Here is a 12,611-nt window from a genome sequence, read left to right on the forward strand (position 1 = left end):
TGATTCCATATGTGTTATTTCATAGTTTTGATGTCTTCACTATTATTCAACAATGTAGAAAATGTAAAAAATTAAGAAAAACCCTTGAATGAGTAGGTGTGTTCAAACTTTTGACTGGTACTGTACGTGTGTATGCGTTAGAATGTGTCCGGTACACTTTCACAACCCACATTCCCACAGTGTAGACCATGAGAAGTATAGAGTCTGAGACTCGAAGGCGCAAAAAGGAGGAGAGGAAGGACAAATGAAGGAGAGGACATGTTAATAATACCTTGTTTACTTAACACAGTTTTCCTGATGGAAATTAAGTCACCAAAGTGTCATACGTAAAATATTGTCATCATCCACCCCCAGAAAGTGAGAAACAACTCCCAAATCCCATATGTGTGTCTATACTTTCTGATTGGGTACCGGACATGCAGCTTAGAGTGTGAAACCTGTCATCCTGAACAAGCCCGGCCGTGTTTTTTCAGAGAACCAGAGAGTCTGTCTGTCTGGGCCAGCTGCCCAGGCAGGAGAGCTCTTTCCTGGGCTAGGCAGGGCCACATGGTTCCCATCTCCCCCACCTTCCCCCGCCTCTCTATCGTATGGCAGCTCATACATCCAGACGGATGGGTTAGAGGGGCCCATGTGACCAGGCATGCCAGGCCAAGCTGTTCCCCATGCGCCACCCTATCACCCTGGGTCCTGTCAAGGTTAAACGATGGCAGGTAGCAGGGGGGATGGAGGGTGGCCTGGTCACATAGTGGAGCTGAACCCCAGGGAGAGGCCTAGTTCTAACACAAATCCAGGGACTTGCATAGGGTCTGTGCCCAGGGATGGTGGGTGATGAGGGGGGTAGATGGGTGGAGGGTGTGCAGGTGATGGGTTGATGGATGAAGCAGGCTCGCTGGGAGACTGGCTGGGTCTGTGTGTGTCATTAGGGAGATTGATGTGGGGAGCGTTGCGTTGCTAATGGGAACACATGGACATCCTTTTGTCTCGTCACACACCCAGATACATACAGCAGCACACTGAACAAGTGCACATAGACTCACATAGGCCCGTTGAAATAAAACTCGACGTAACATCCTCTGCTCTCGCTATCACGTAATCTTTCACATCGTCTTTGAAACTATACACATGATTCATGTTGGAAACCGTGGTGGTCTTGGATGTTTTGAAGAGACGCCAAAATACGTCTGCTCTTTTCCTGCGTTCTTCCCTTGAGTCTTTTCTTTCCTGAAGTTTTACTATCCAACTGCTACGTTGTTTCATGATACGTGGTTTTCAGTTGTTTAGCGTTACTTCCTTATTATTTCCTCCTCCGTCGGTCAGGCAGCGAGAGTGTAGCAGATCCGTGAGCGGTATGAATAAGTGTACGTGTCACAAGCTGGAATTGAATGCTTAACCAATCTAATTGCCTTTTAATGAGTTCTCCCCGTATGCTGTTCTGATTAAACGTCTGAGAATTTCGGTACATTTTCGGCCGGCCAGACTAGAAAAGTTAAGCAATAACAAACAACAAAAGAAAGAAAGAGAGAGAACTTGAAAACGTAGAACTTAAGACCCCCCCCCCTAAGATAGAAGTTTGATTTTGTGATGTTTTGGACTGTTTGCATTTTCTTCCAACGCTTGTCACTTCCATCTGGCTTGTGAGGCGGAAAGCTGATGGATTTTCGTCAGTCTTGCCACTACTGACTGTTGTTGCTGATGCAGTTGCTGCTGTGTGAAATTCAATACGGTTTAGCGTAGCGACAGAAGCTAACCCAACCCTCTCTGCCTTTCTGTCGGAGGCCGGGCCTAATCCCCCTGCCATTTTGACTGGAGAAGAGTAAGGCGCCTCGTGAAGATCTGCCGTATCTAATACAGCTCAGCACTCAAAACACTCCCTGTCTACCTGATAACTTTCAATATATCTGTCTCTCCTTTTCTTACAGTCTGACTGGTCTCTCTCACTGTCCCTCACTCTCGCACGCATACACGCACGTACGCACACGTGAACACTAAGTCTGACCACACTAAAACTTTATCAGCACTTTTTCTTATTTTTCTCTCCCCAGGGTACCTGTACGTAACCTGCCTGATCCAGAACTGCTCAGACAAGATGGTGACGGCTCAGTTCCTGGGGAAGATCGACCACAACTCTCTCTCAGTCCAAGACGACTACATCTTTGTCAAGGTAAAGAGACATTTACAAAACCCTTTGTCGTTGTGATATGTCTTCATAATTGTTTGGTTATAATGTGCCACAATGGTATCGCTTTGTTAATCTACTCTCTTTGGCATTCAGATAGGAAGGAACAGTTGCTTGTTAGGACATTGTACATCATATGATGGAGATCCCATAGTACGGTAGCTATAGCCACCAGCTTATTCTGTGATGAGAGAGAAAGAGGGAGGGAGGGAGGGAGGGAGGGAGGGAGGGAGGGAGGGAGGGAGGGAGGGAGGGAGGGCACTTTTACAAATAAGGTTTAAAGAAATGTTACTCAAGAGTATTGTGTGTGAGAGAAAAGGAGAGAGGTAGAGAGAGACAGACAGAGGGAGAGGGAGAGAGATTGAGACAGGGAGGGAGGGAAGGAGCATTTAAAAAATCTCATTACGTGTGGAGGCCCGTGCAGGGTCAGTAGCAACAAAAGATTGGACTATTATCCCCAGGGATTATCCCTGGAGCATTACTAACTACTACTACTAGGGGGACAGTCATTCCTCAAAACACACACACACACACACACACACACACACACACACACACACACACACACACACACACACACACACACACACACACACACACACACACACACACACACACACTCAAACAGACAGACAGACACACACACACACACACACACACACACACACACACACACTGAGACACATACTTAAGGAGACACACTGAAACACACAGAAACACACCGAGAGACACACACTAGTGTGTGTGCCCAAAGAGCTCTGTTTTCATGTCATCCAACAAATGTAAAAGCCTGCAGTTTGCTAAATGCCATTTGCTCTTGGATTGGAACCTGCGCTATGATCAGATAACATGAAAAGACAGCTCTTTGGCCACGCACATCGGTATTGGCTTTGTCGCCGAAATAAGGATGCATAAGCAAAAAATAACCCCGTTCCTACCGGGGCCCTTGTAAAGGTCAAGGGCATCAGGAACTTGACCCAGTACCAGGACATTTTAGCCAAAAAACCTCTGCTAGGAAGCTGAAACTTGGCCGAAAAGTGGATCTTCCAGCATGACAATAACCTTATAAGCACACATCAAAATCCACAAGGAAATGGTTAATTAAGCACAAAATCTAAGTTTCGCAATGGCCTCCGGACTTGAACCCCTCATTGGATATGTGGTTTGAATAGAAAAGGGCTGTCCAGCGCAGGTGAAGGATATTAAGGATCTGGAAAGACTCTGTATGGAGGAATGGTCGAAGATCCCTCCCAATGTGGTCTCCAAACTCATTAAAAAAAAAAATTCAAAGGCTCAGTGCTGTTATCCTTGCAAGTTGAGGTATTGAAATGTATTGAAATAGGGGGCCAATCATTTTGACCCTTGTCTTTTTGAGAGAAAAAAAAGCTTACTTGTTGAACCAAATCTCTTTCTCCGAGCAATTGTATTCGTATCAAATAATACCATTTTCAAAATGTTTGGAGAAAACAATATAGCTGAGTATTTGTATTGTTTATTTTATACAGTCTGTTTTGTTCATCTTCATTACATTTTAGTCATTTAGCAGACGCTCTTATCCAGAGCGACTTACAGGAGCAATTTGGGTTAAGTGCCTTGCCCAAGGGTACCAATCATTTTGGACCTGACTATATACTGTACACATGCAAATAAGCACACGCAGACACTGTTCAAATGCCCAGAAGCACACACACTGAGACACACACGTGTAGTAACCAGCTTAGAAGCGCCCACACATACACTAGTGAAATGACAGATGCTCATGCCAGTGGTATGCTTGTGCCCGTGGGGTGGGTGGGTATCAGATACTGAGCTGTACGGAAATGCAGACTCAGACAAACAGTGAGAGAGAGAGCGCCAGTGTTAACATTGGCACATACACCTACTAGCTTAACATCCACAGAAAAACATTCCAGCTTAACTTCCACATCGCCGGCCTGAATAAGCTGGTCTTCAGCTTAGCTCGGCAGATATTGTTCGAAGTTTGGTCATCTTGCATCTACTTTCCACCAGTGAGATCAGGGCCCCGTATTCACAAAGCGCCTCAAGGTAAGAGTGCTGTTCTAGGATCTGGCCACCCCTGTCTGATTCATTATTATCTAAAAGGAAAAACTGATCCTAAATCACTACTTCCGACTTACCACAAACAGCCAAGCAGACGGTATTGAGCTGACACCACTGATCTCTCACAGTGCTAACAAACGTTCACATTTCCCCCATACTGTAAAATATGATGTCGATGGGCTTTTTTAACCGGGTCAGCACTCATCTTCTCTGATTGGATGATTCCACCTCAGCATGAGACAGCACAACTTCATCATTACCCAGAAGCCTGCTGGGATTTGCATACTCTCTGTCTCTCGTACTCGCTCGCTCCTTCTCTCTCTCTCGCTCCTTCTCTCTCTCTCTCTCTCTCTCTCTCTCTCTCTCTCTCTCTCTCTCTCTCTCTCTCTCTCTCCCTCTCTCTCTCTCTCTCTCTCTCTCTCTCTCTCTCTCTCTCTCTCTCTCTCTCTCTCTCTCTCTCTCCCTCTCTCTCTCTCTCTCTCTCTCTCTCTCTCTCTCTCGCTCTCTCTCTCTCTCTCTCTCTCTCTCTCTCTCTCTCTCTCTCTCTCTCTCTCTCTCTCTCTCTCTCTCTCTCTCTCTCTCTCTCTCTCTCTCTCTCTCTCTCGCTCTCTCTCTCGCTCTCTCGCTCGCTCTCTCTCTCTCTCTCTCTCTCTCTCTCTCTCTCTCTCTCTCTCTCTCTCTCTCTCTCTCTCTCTCTCTCTCTCTCTCTCTCTCTCTCTCTCTCTCTCTCTCTCTCTCTCTCTCTCTCTCTCTCTCTCTCTCTCTCTCTCTCTCTCCCTCTCTGCTGAGGTACTGTATTTCTGCTGAGCTCATCTCTCTCTTCAGGGAATAACAGATGGTGCACCTCCCGTTCACCTGTGGCGGTTCGGTTACTGGTGTGCACCTTTCCTCTCACCTTGTTTCTATTTCTTTCTCTCCATCTGTCGCTCTCTGCTTCTCTCTGTCTCCTATTGTCTCTTTCACAGGTGAGCTGTAGTCATAAGGATCGTGGTGCGAGAGACATGGAGATAGTCATTGACAGGGTGTGTGTGTGTTTCTCTCTCCCTCTCTGCCTGTTACCTAGGTGACCACGGGAAACCGCACCAAGCACTACGTGTCATACCGACGGAATGAGTTTGTCCAGATGAGGTTCCCGAAATACGCCCTACCAAAGGTACAGTACATGAAATGGAACTGACCCCAACCGTACACAATAGAAATGACATACTGTTCCCTTCATGGCAAGGTACAGTACCTTGAAATGGAACAGACCCCAACCGTACACAATACAAGTGAAATATTCCCAATACGGTGCAATACAGACCGAGGGGCATACTGCTTCTTCAAAGCAGAGAGGAACCTCTGCTGTCAGTGTCTGTGGCTCAGTAGACGGTGTTAGTGTGGCACTGGCTGAGTGTTATTGAACAGCATCGATTGGAGGGCAGACTCTTCTGCTTTCTAGCTCGCTAGAGAGAAAAAGCAACGGTCAACGTCATTTACACTCACACTCACACTCATGCACACAAGATACAAGATACCACACACGCTCCAGGGACACACACACACGCACACACAACACAACACGCAGACACACACACTAGGGATAGAGTGTGTCGATGGAATTACTTAGATTCTACCTACATACCACTTTGAGGGTCTTGTGTTTGATTGCTCAGGCCCTTTGCGCTCTTTAAGGAAGGGGGAAGTGATTGAGTTACACACACACACACACACACACACACACACACACACACACACACACACACACACACACACACACACACACACACACACACACACACACACACACACACACACACACACACACACACACACACACCACTCCTTCCTGCTTACCACAGCGTTTGACCGATCATAGAAGCAGGGCTTGTCTTAATAAGCACTGTATCATCCTGAGGGGATCAGAGAGAGCATGGGGAAGCGGATCACTTTGATTAGGTGTCGGGGAGGCCATGGAGAGGTCTGCTGAGTCAAGTCATGATTTTCTACCGCCTCGGTTTTCCTTTCTCACTACATCTTTCCTCTTAGCAGCTGATTGAGCAGACAGGCCACTCGTTCAAGTATGGAGCTTTTAGGTAAGAGAGTGCAGGACGAAGAGGATAGAGAGACGGGGAGGTGAAAGAGATGACGTAAGCAAGTGTGTGTGTGTGTGTGTGTGTGTGTGTGTGTGTGTGTGTGTGTGTGTGTGTGTGTGTGGGCTTGTGTACATGTGTGGAGAGAGAGAGAGAGAGAGAGAGAGAGAGAGAGAGAGAGAGAGAGAGAGAGAGAGAGAGAGAGAGAGAGAGAGAGAGAGAGAGAGAGAGAGAGAGAGAGAGAGAGAGAGAGAGAGAGAGAGAGAGAGAGAGAGAGAGAGAGAGAGAGAGAGAGAGAGAAGGAGTAACTAGCTGTGGTTGCTGAGCTTCTTGTTTTCCACTGTGAATTATTGAGAAGCTTTTGAAAAATGCAAAGCCAATCTGAGAGTGAAGTTGGGCCTCCTGAATTTATGGAGTTGTTAACAGCCTCTGTTTGTTTGTTAGTCTGAAGAGCTGCTAGACTGTGAAATCATCGGCGATAGTCATCGCTTTCTCTTCCAGCCTCTGTTTCTCTTTCTTTCTCTCTCACTTCCTCTGTCTCTCTTGCGCACTTCATCTCTTCTCCCTCTCTTTTCTCCTTCTCCATCAACACCATCTCCAGCTCTGTATCTCTCTCACTTCTTACTCTCTCAATATATTCCCCTCCTTTTTACTCTTCTTGTCTCTATGGTGACAAGCTTTGTGGTGAGCCTTTTTCTCTCCCAGTCTCTGTTTCTCTCTTTCCCTCACTTCCTCTCTCGTGTCTTTCTCTCTCTTCACACTCAATGATGTTCTCCTCCTTTCTTGTCTCTTCGTCCGTCTCCATACTGACACGCTTTGTGGCGACCCCACAGGAAGCCTCTGTGAATGTGTCTTAAAGCTTGTCTCTACGGGAGTGAATGGGACGACACTGTCGGTTGTCTCTCTCTTTCGAAAGTCTGCTATGTTATACTGTGTCGGGTGCCTCGCGAAGCCACGTAGTGACAGGTGCCGCAGAGTCATATTCTCCCACGGAGACATCAGCCCGCGCGCTAACCGCTTGAGAGCGTTTCTCCGTTCAGTTATGGCCTGTCGCAAGTTGCGTAAGTCCAAAAGTAAGTGAAGATGACATCCTTTTCACTCGGCAAATCGGTGTCCTCCGCTTCCCTTTGTGTGGAGGACGCTAGCTCTTCCGACAAATGGCAATCTACAGGAAATATAGCACAGTAGGTTTCTGCAAAGTAATCCTTTGCTTTGGCGTAGGATTGCACACCTGAGCACATGTACCTGCTACTTTCAGCTGTCTGACTTGAGCTGCTCATCCACAGCAGATCCACATAACTCCGTAGAGGATTATTCACTGGCCTCGGAGCGGTGTAAAACAAGTGGGCGGGTAGCTGCTGTGAATGTAGAAGGCTTCGGGGACTTGGAAGTTTACAGACTCCTCAATGCCAACTCCTCGGGCGAAATACTCTGCAGGAGAGATCTGTCAACACTGAAGAGGTGGTTTGCATCGACGTAATCAGTGCAGGAGAAGAGTGAGCACACACACACACGCACACACACCTACTCACAGGTAGTCACGTAAACAAACACACATGTGAGTACTTTATCTAGATCCATATGGAGGTACAGAGGGCATATGGTTGGACAGTCACGCACACACACACACACACACACACACACACACACACACACACACACACACACACACACACACACACACACACACACACACACACACACACACACACACACACACACACACACACACACACACACACACACACACACACACACACACACACACACACACACACACACACACAGTATACAGAGTGTGAGAGAAACAGACATCTCAATACTGTATACAGAGAGAATCATCAAGGGGGAATGGTTTGTTGTTGTGAGTCTCTCATTAGGTCTCTTTCTTGTTCTCTCTCTTTGTGTCTCTCTGTCTCTCTGTCTCTCTCTTCCCCCTAACACTGTAAGAGCATTTTGAAATAATACATTAATCTCAGTGTTAATCCTTTGCTGCAGTCTAACGCACGCACGCACGCACACACACACACACACACACACACACACGCACACCATTATTCAGGTTTGATGACCACACTAACTATTCTGAGCCAGCTACAGGTTGAGCTACCTTCGCGTAGCACAAAGCGTGACAGAGCACGACCAATACTGTGCGCTCTCTCCCTCTCTCCCACTCCCACCCTCTGTCTGTATCCCTCCATCCCTCCGTCTCTCTTTCCCTCCTCTACTTTACTATTGATGAATGGAATTCTGCCCGGTAGGCATCTTATGTGGTGGCTGAGTTTTCGCCTAATTTCACCTTGACCCAGATATGTTTTACCTCAAAGAAAAGCGCACCGCTATCGTTACCAGTGCTTCCACTTACAGTGCTAGAGGAACAAAACCAGCCAGGCGTCCGCAGTCAAGGACTGTGTAGGGAAGTTGCGCACTAGTTCTACGCAGTAGCTTGCAGATTCATTGAACCAGAGTACGTTTGACTATTGTGGTGCAGACCCATAAATCAGCATTTAAGACATACTGGGCCGGTTTCCCGACCTAGGCCCGAATTTTAAAGCCTGCTCAATGGAGAGTCCCAGTTGAAAGTGCTTTTTAGTCCACAGCTAGGCTAAAGATGTGTCTCGAGTGTCAATGTGTGGAGGCTCTGGAGCGCTCTTCACCGCTCACTTCTCCTGACGTGTGACGTCTGCATCGCCTCTCCATCTCTAATGCCATGTTAATGTAATCAGAGTGTCTCACAGGGAATGCTGACTCGGGCTCCGGAGTCTGTACCTCGGCCACTCTGTTTCTAACATCTGCAGAAGAGTAGGAGCCCCTCGCAAGTTATGAGTGGAAAACCTGGGTTTTTGTGAACAGCCCGAAAGGGTTCTTGTACTCCTGTTTGTTCTCCTGTCACCGTTGATACAATATGCAGAACGAGAAGAATCACAACTTTCTTGTTCTCTCTCTCTCTCTCTCTCTCTCTCTCTCTCTCTCTCTCTCTCTCTCTCTCTCTCTCTCTCTCTCTCTCTCTCTCTCTCGCTCTGTCTCTCTCTATCTGGTCTCTGGCTCTCACTCTCTCCTTCCCTTTAGTTTATGAAAAGACTGACGCCAAATCGAAGTTGTTGACGGAACTCCTATTCTCCTTCCCTCTCCCACCCTCTTCATGCCACCTCCTCTCCCTCCCCCATCAACCCCTCTCCCCAGGACGTCCACATAGTGAGTACGGATGAGAGCCAGGTGTTCCTGGCTCTGCAGGAGTGGTACCAGACGGACACCTACAACCTGTACCAGTCGGACCCGCAAGGCGTCTACTACTCCATCGTGCTGGAGAACGTCCGCAGCACCAAGCAGCCTGAGGAGAGCGTCCTTATAGACATACTGGAGGTGGGTCATGTGGCGCTCCTCTGTGGCTCTGTTGGTAAGAGTGATTGCAATGCCAAAAATTAGCAATGCCAAGGTCGTGGGTTCGATTCCTGCTGCAAGGTCACATGATATACTCAAATGTATGTACTCACTACTGCAAGTCATTTCGGGTAGAAGTGTCTGCTAAATGGTATTGAGAGCAGAGCACCCGGCCCCCTAGCTATAGGACAGTGTTATTACACCTTGACCAATGAGTGTGGTATGTTTCCCTCAAAACCTTAAGCTTAGGTGTGAGTTGTCACACACCTGCTTTAAGGCATTATAATTGTATTGACTCATCTTTCTGCAAAACAAATGTGTATGGCTCATTTCCATAGCGTTGTTCCCACTCACTCAACTTCCATCGTTGCTAGTCTTTGCCAAGGTAACAGTGGGTAGGCGGTCTCACCTTCCATGTCAGCGGAGAGCGGTGTCTGGAACGCCTGTGGCCTCGAGTGAGTCTTAAAATGCCACTGGATCCTGCGTGCCTTCTAGACAGACAGCGTGCGTTGAAACACACAACATGAATGTATTAGAATGCCGTTCAATAAGGAGGGTTCCACTATTTTTCCTGCCTCCCCAATTGGGTTTTGAAGCCGTTTTCCATTGTGCGATTGTTAGCAGTATACACACTCCTTTTGATGTAAAAAAAAAACACACGGGTGAGATACGTGTTTTCACTTTCCATATTTTATTAGTTTTTTTGGGGGTTAAGCCATCATTCATTGGGTTTGTTTTGACAAGGTCTCCCGGCGGAGGGAAGTCAAACAGAGCGAGGGAAGAGTAAAGGAAGAGAGGAGGCAGTGTTAGAGGAGGAGAGGCAGTGGCCCGTGGAGTTGAGGGCCAGCACTGCAGAACTCATTTCCTCTCCTCCTTTCCTCTCCTCTCGCACCTCTAGCCCCGGGCTACACTGTCATCACAGAGAGAGAGATGGAGAAAGAGAGGTAACAGAGACGGGGGGGGAAGCTAGAGGAAGACAGAGAGAAAGTTAGAGCGAGGGACGTAGGAGACAGAGGGGGGGAGAGAGAGACAGAGAGAGAGAGAGAGAGAGGGAGAGAGAGAGAGGTAAAAGAGACAGGGGGAAAGCTAGAGGAAGACAGATAGAAAGTTAGAGCGAGGGACGTAGGAGACAGAGAGGAGGAGAGAGAGAGAGAGACAGAGAGAGAGAAAGAGAGAGAGAGCTAGAGGAAGACAGAGAGAGAGAGAGAGAGAGCTAGAGGAAGACAGAGAGAAAGTTAGAACGAGGGACGTAGGAGACAGAGGGGGAGAGAGAGAGAGAGAGAGTAAAAAAGGAGTAGAGAGTGTGTGGTGCTGGTACAGATAGAGACAGAGAAAGACAAGTCAGAGAGGTACACAGACAGATAAGCGTTTCACAGAGAGAATTGCAGAGAGAGAAAGAGAAAGTTCAAAAGAGATATGTTGTTTCATTCCCTCTTCCCCTTACGTAGACTCTCTTGACAGGCCGCCGACTGACCCAGAATCAGCAGCAGTTACATTATAGATAGGTGTGTCTGGAGACACCTGCTCTTTTGGAGTGTCTCTGTGTGGTTCTGTCTCTAACTCTCTGATCTCTGAACAGTCTTCTGTAACAAGCCTGTGCTTTTAATAAATAGCTAGGACCCATACAAACAGATCCCACATCAGTATTAAACCTTCCCATAATATCATAACTGAGACGTTTGTTGTAATTTGTTTCCAGGTCCGCGGGGTCAAAGGCGTCTTCCTGGCCAATCAGAAGGTGGATGGCAAAGTGATGACTCTCATTACCTATAACAAAGGCCGAGACTGGGAACCCCTTGCCCCGCCTACCACTGACATGAACGGCAAGCCGGTCACCTGCCAATCAGTAAGGAACCCATGCACTACCTACATACATTATACCAGACCTGCACTATCTACATACATTATACCAGACCTGCACTATCTACATACATTATACCAGACCTGCACTATATACATACATTATACCAGACCTGCACTATGTAAATACATTATACCAGACCTGCACTACCTACATACATTATACCAGACCTGCACTATCTACATACATTATACCAGACCTGCACTACCTACATACATTATACCAGACCTGCACTACCTACATACATTATACCAGACCTGCACTATCTACATACATTATACCAGACCTGCACTATCTACATACATTATACCAGACCTGCACTACCTACATACATTATACCAGACCTGCACTCCCTACATACATTATACCAGACCTGCACTACCTACATACATTATACCAGACCTGCACTATCTACATACATTATACCAGACCTGCACTACCTACATACATTATACCAGACCTGCACTACCTACATACATTATACCAGACCTGCACTATGTACATACATTATACCAGACCTGCACTACCTACATACATTATACCAGACCTGCACTATATACATACATTATACCAGACCTGCACTACCTACATACATTATACCAGACCTGCACTACCTACATACATTATACCAGACCTGCACTATCTACATACATTATACCAGACCTGCACTATATACATACATTATACCAGACCTGCACTATATACAATCAATCAATCAATTTTATTTTTATTTTTTATTTATATAGCCCTTCGTACATCAGCTAATATCTCGAAGTGCTGTACAGACACCCAGCCTAAAACCCCAAACAGCTAGTAATGCAGGTGTAGAAGCACGGTGGCTAGGAAAAACTCCCTAGAAAGGCCAAAACCTAGGAAGAAACCTAGAGAGGAACCAGGCTATGAGGGGTGGCCAGTCCTCTTCTGGCTGTGCCGGGTGGAGATTATAACAGAACTATGCCAAGATGTTCAAAAATGTTCATAAGTGACAAGCATGGTCAAATAATAATCATGAATAATTTTCAGTTGGCTTTTCATAGCCGATCATCAAGAGTTGAAAAAC

At 46.8% G+C, this 12,611-nt stretch overlaps 1 protein-coding gene across 6 annotated transcripts in view; it reads left to right on the forward strand.

Annotated features, from left to right (window-relative positions):
• The window catches only part of LOC139561876 (VPS10 domain-containing receptor SorCS2-like), a 336,538-nt gene that overhangs the window by 282,743 nt on the left and 41,184 nt on the right, over window positions 1–12,611 (forward strand). For all 6 annotated transcript variants that reach the window (XM_071379250.1, XM_071379248.1, XM_071379249.1 and 3 more), the window contains exons 7-10: window positions 2,043–2,161; window positions 5,301–5,390; window positions 9,493–9,672; window positions 11,390–11,536. In XM_071379250.1, coding sequence (XP_071235351.1) covers window positions 2,043–2,161; window positions 5,301–5,390; window positions 9,493–9,672; window positions 11,390–11,536 — 536 coding nt within the window. The remainder of the gene's footprint in view (window positions 1–2,042; window positions 2,162–5,300; window positions 5,391–9,492; window positions 9,673–11,389; window positions 11,537–12,611) is intronic.

Source organism: Salvelinus alpinus, chromosome 31 (genome assembly GCF_045679555.1).
Source record: "Salvelinus alpinus chromosome 31, SLU_Salpinus.1, whole genome shotgun sequence".
Lineage (NCBI taxonomy): Eukaryota > Metazoa > Chordata > Actinopteri > Salmoniformes > Salmonidae > Salvelinus > Salvelinus alpinus.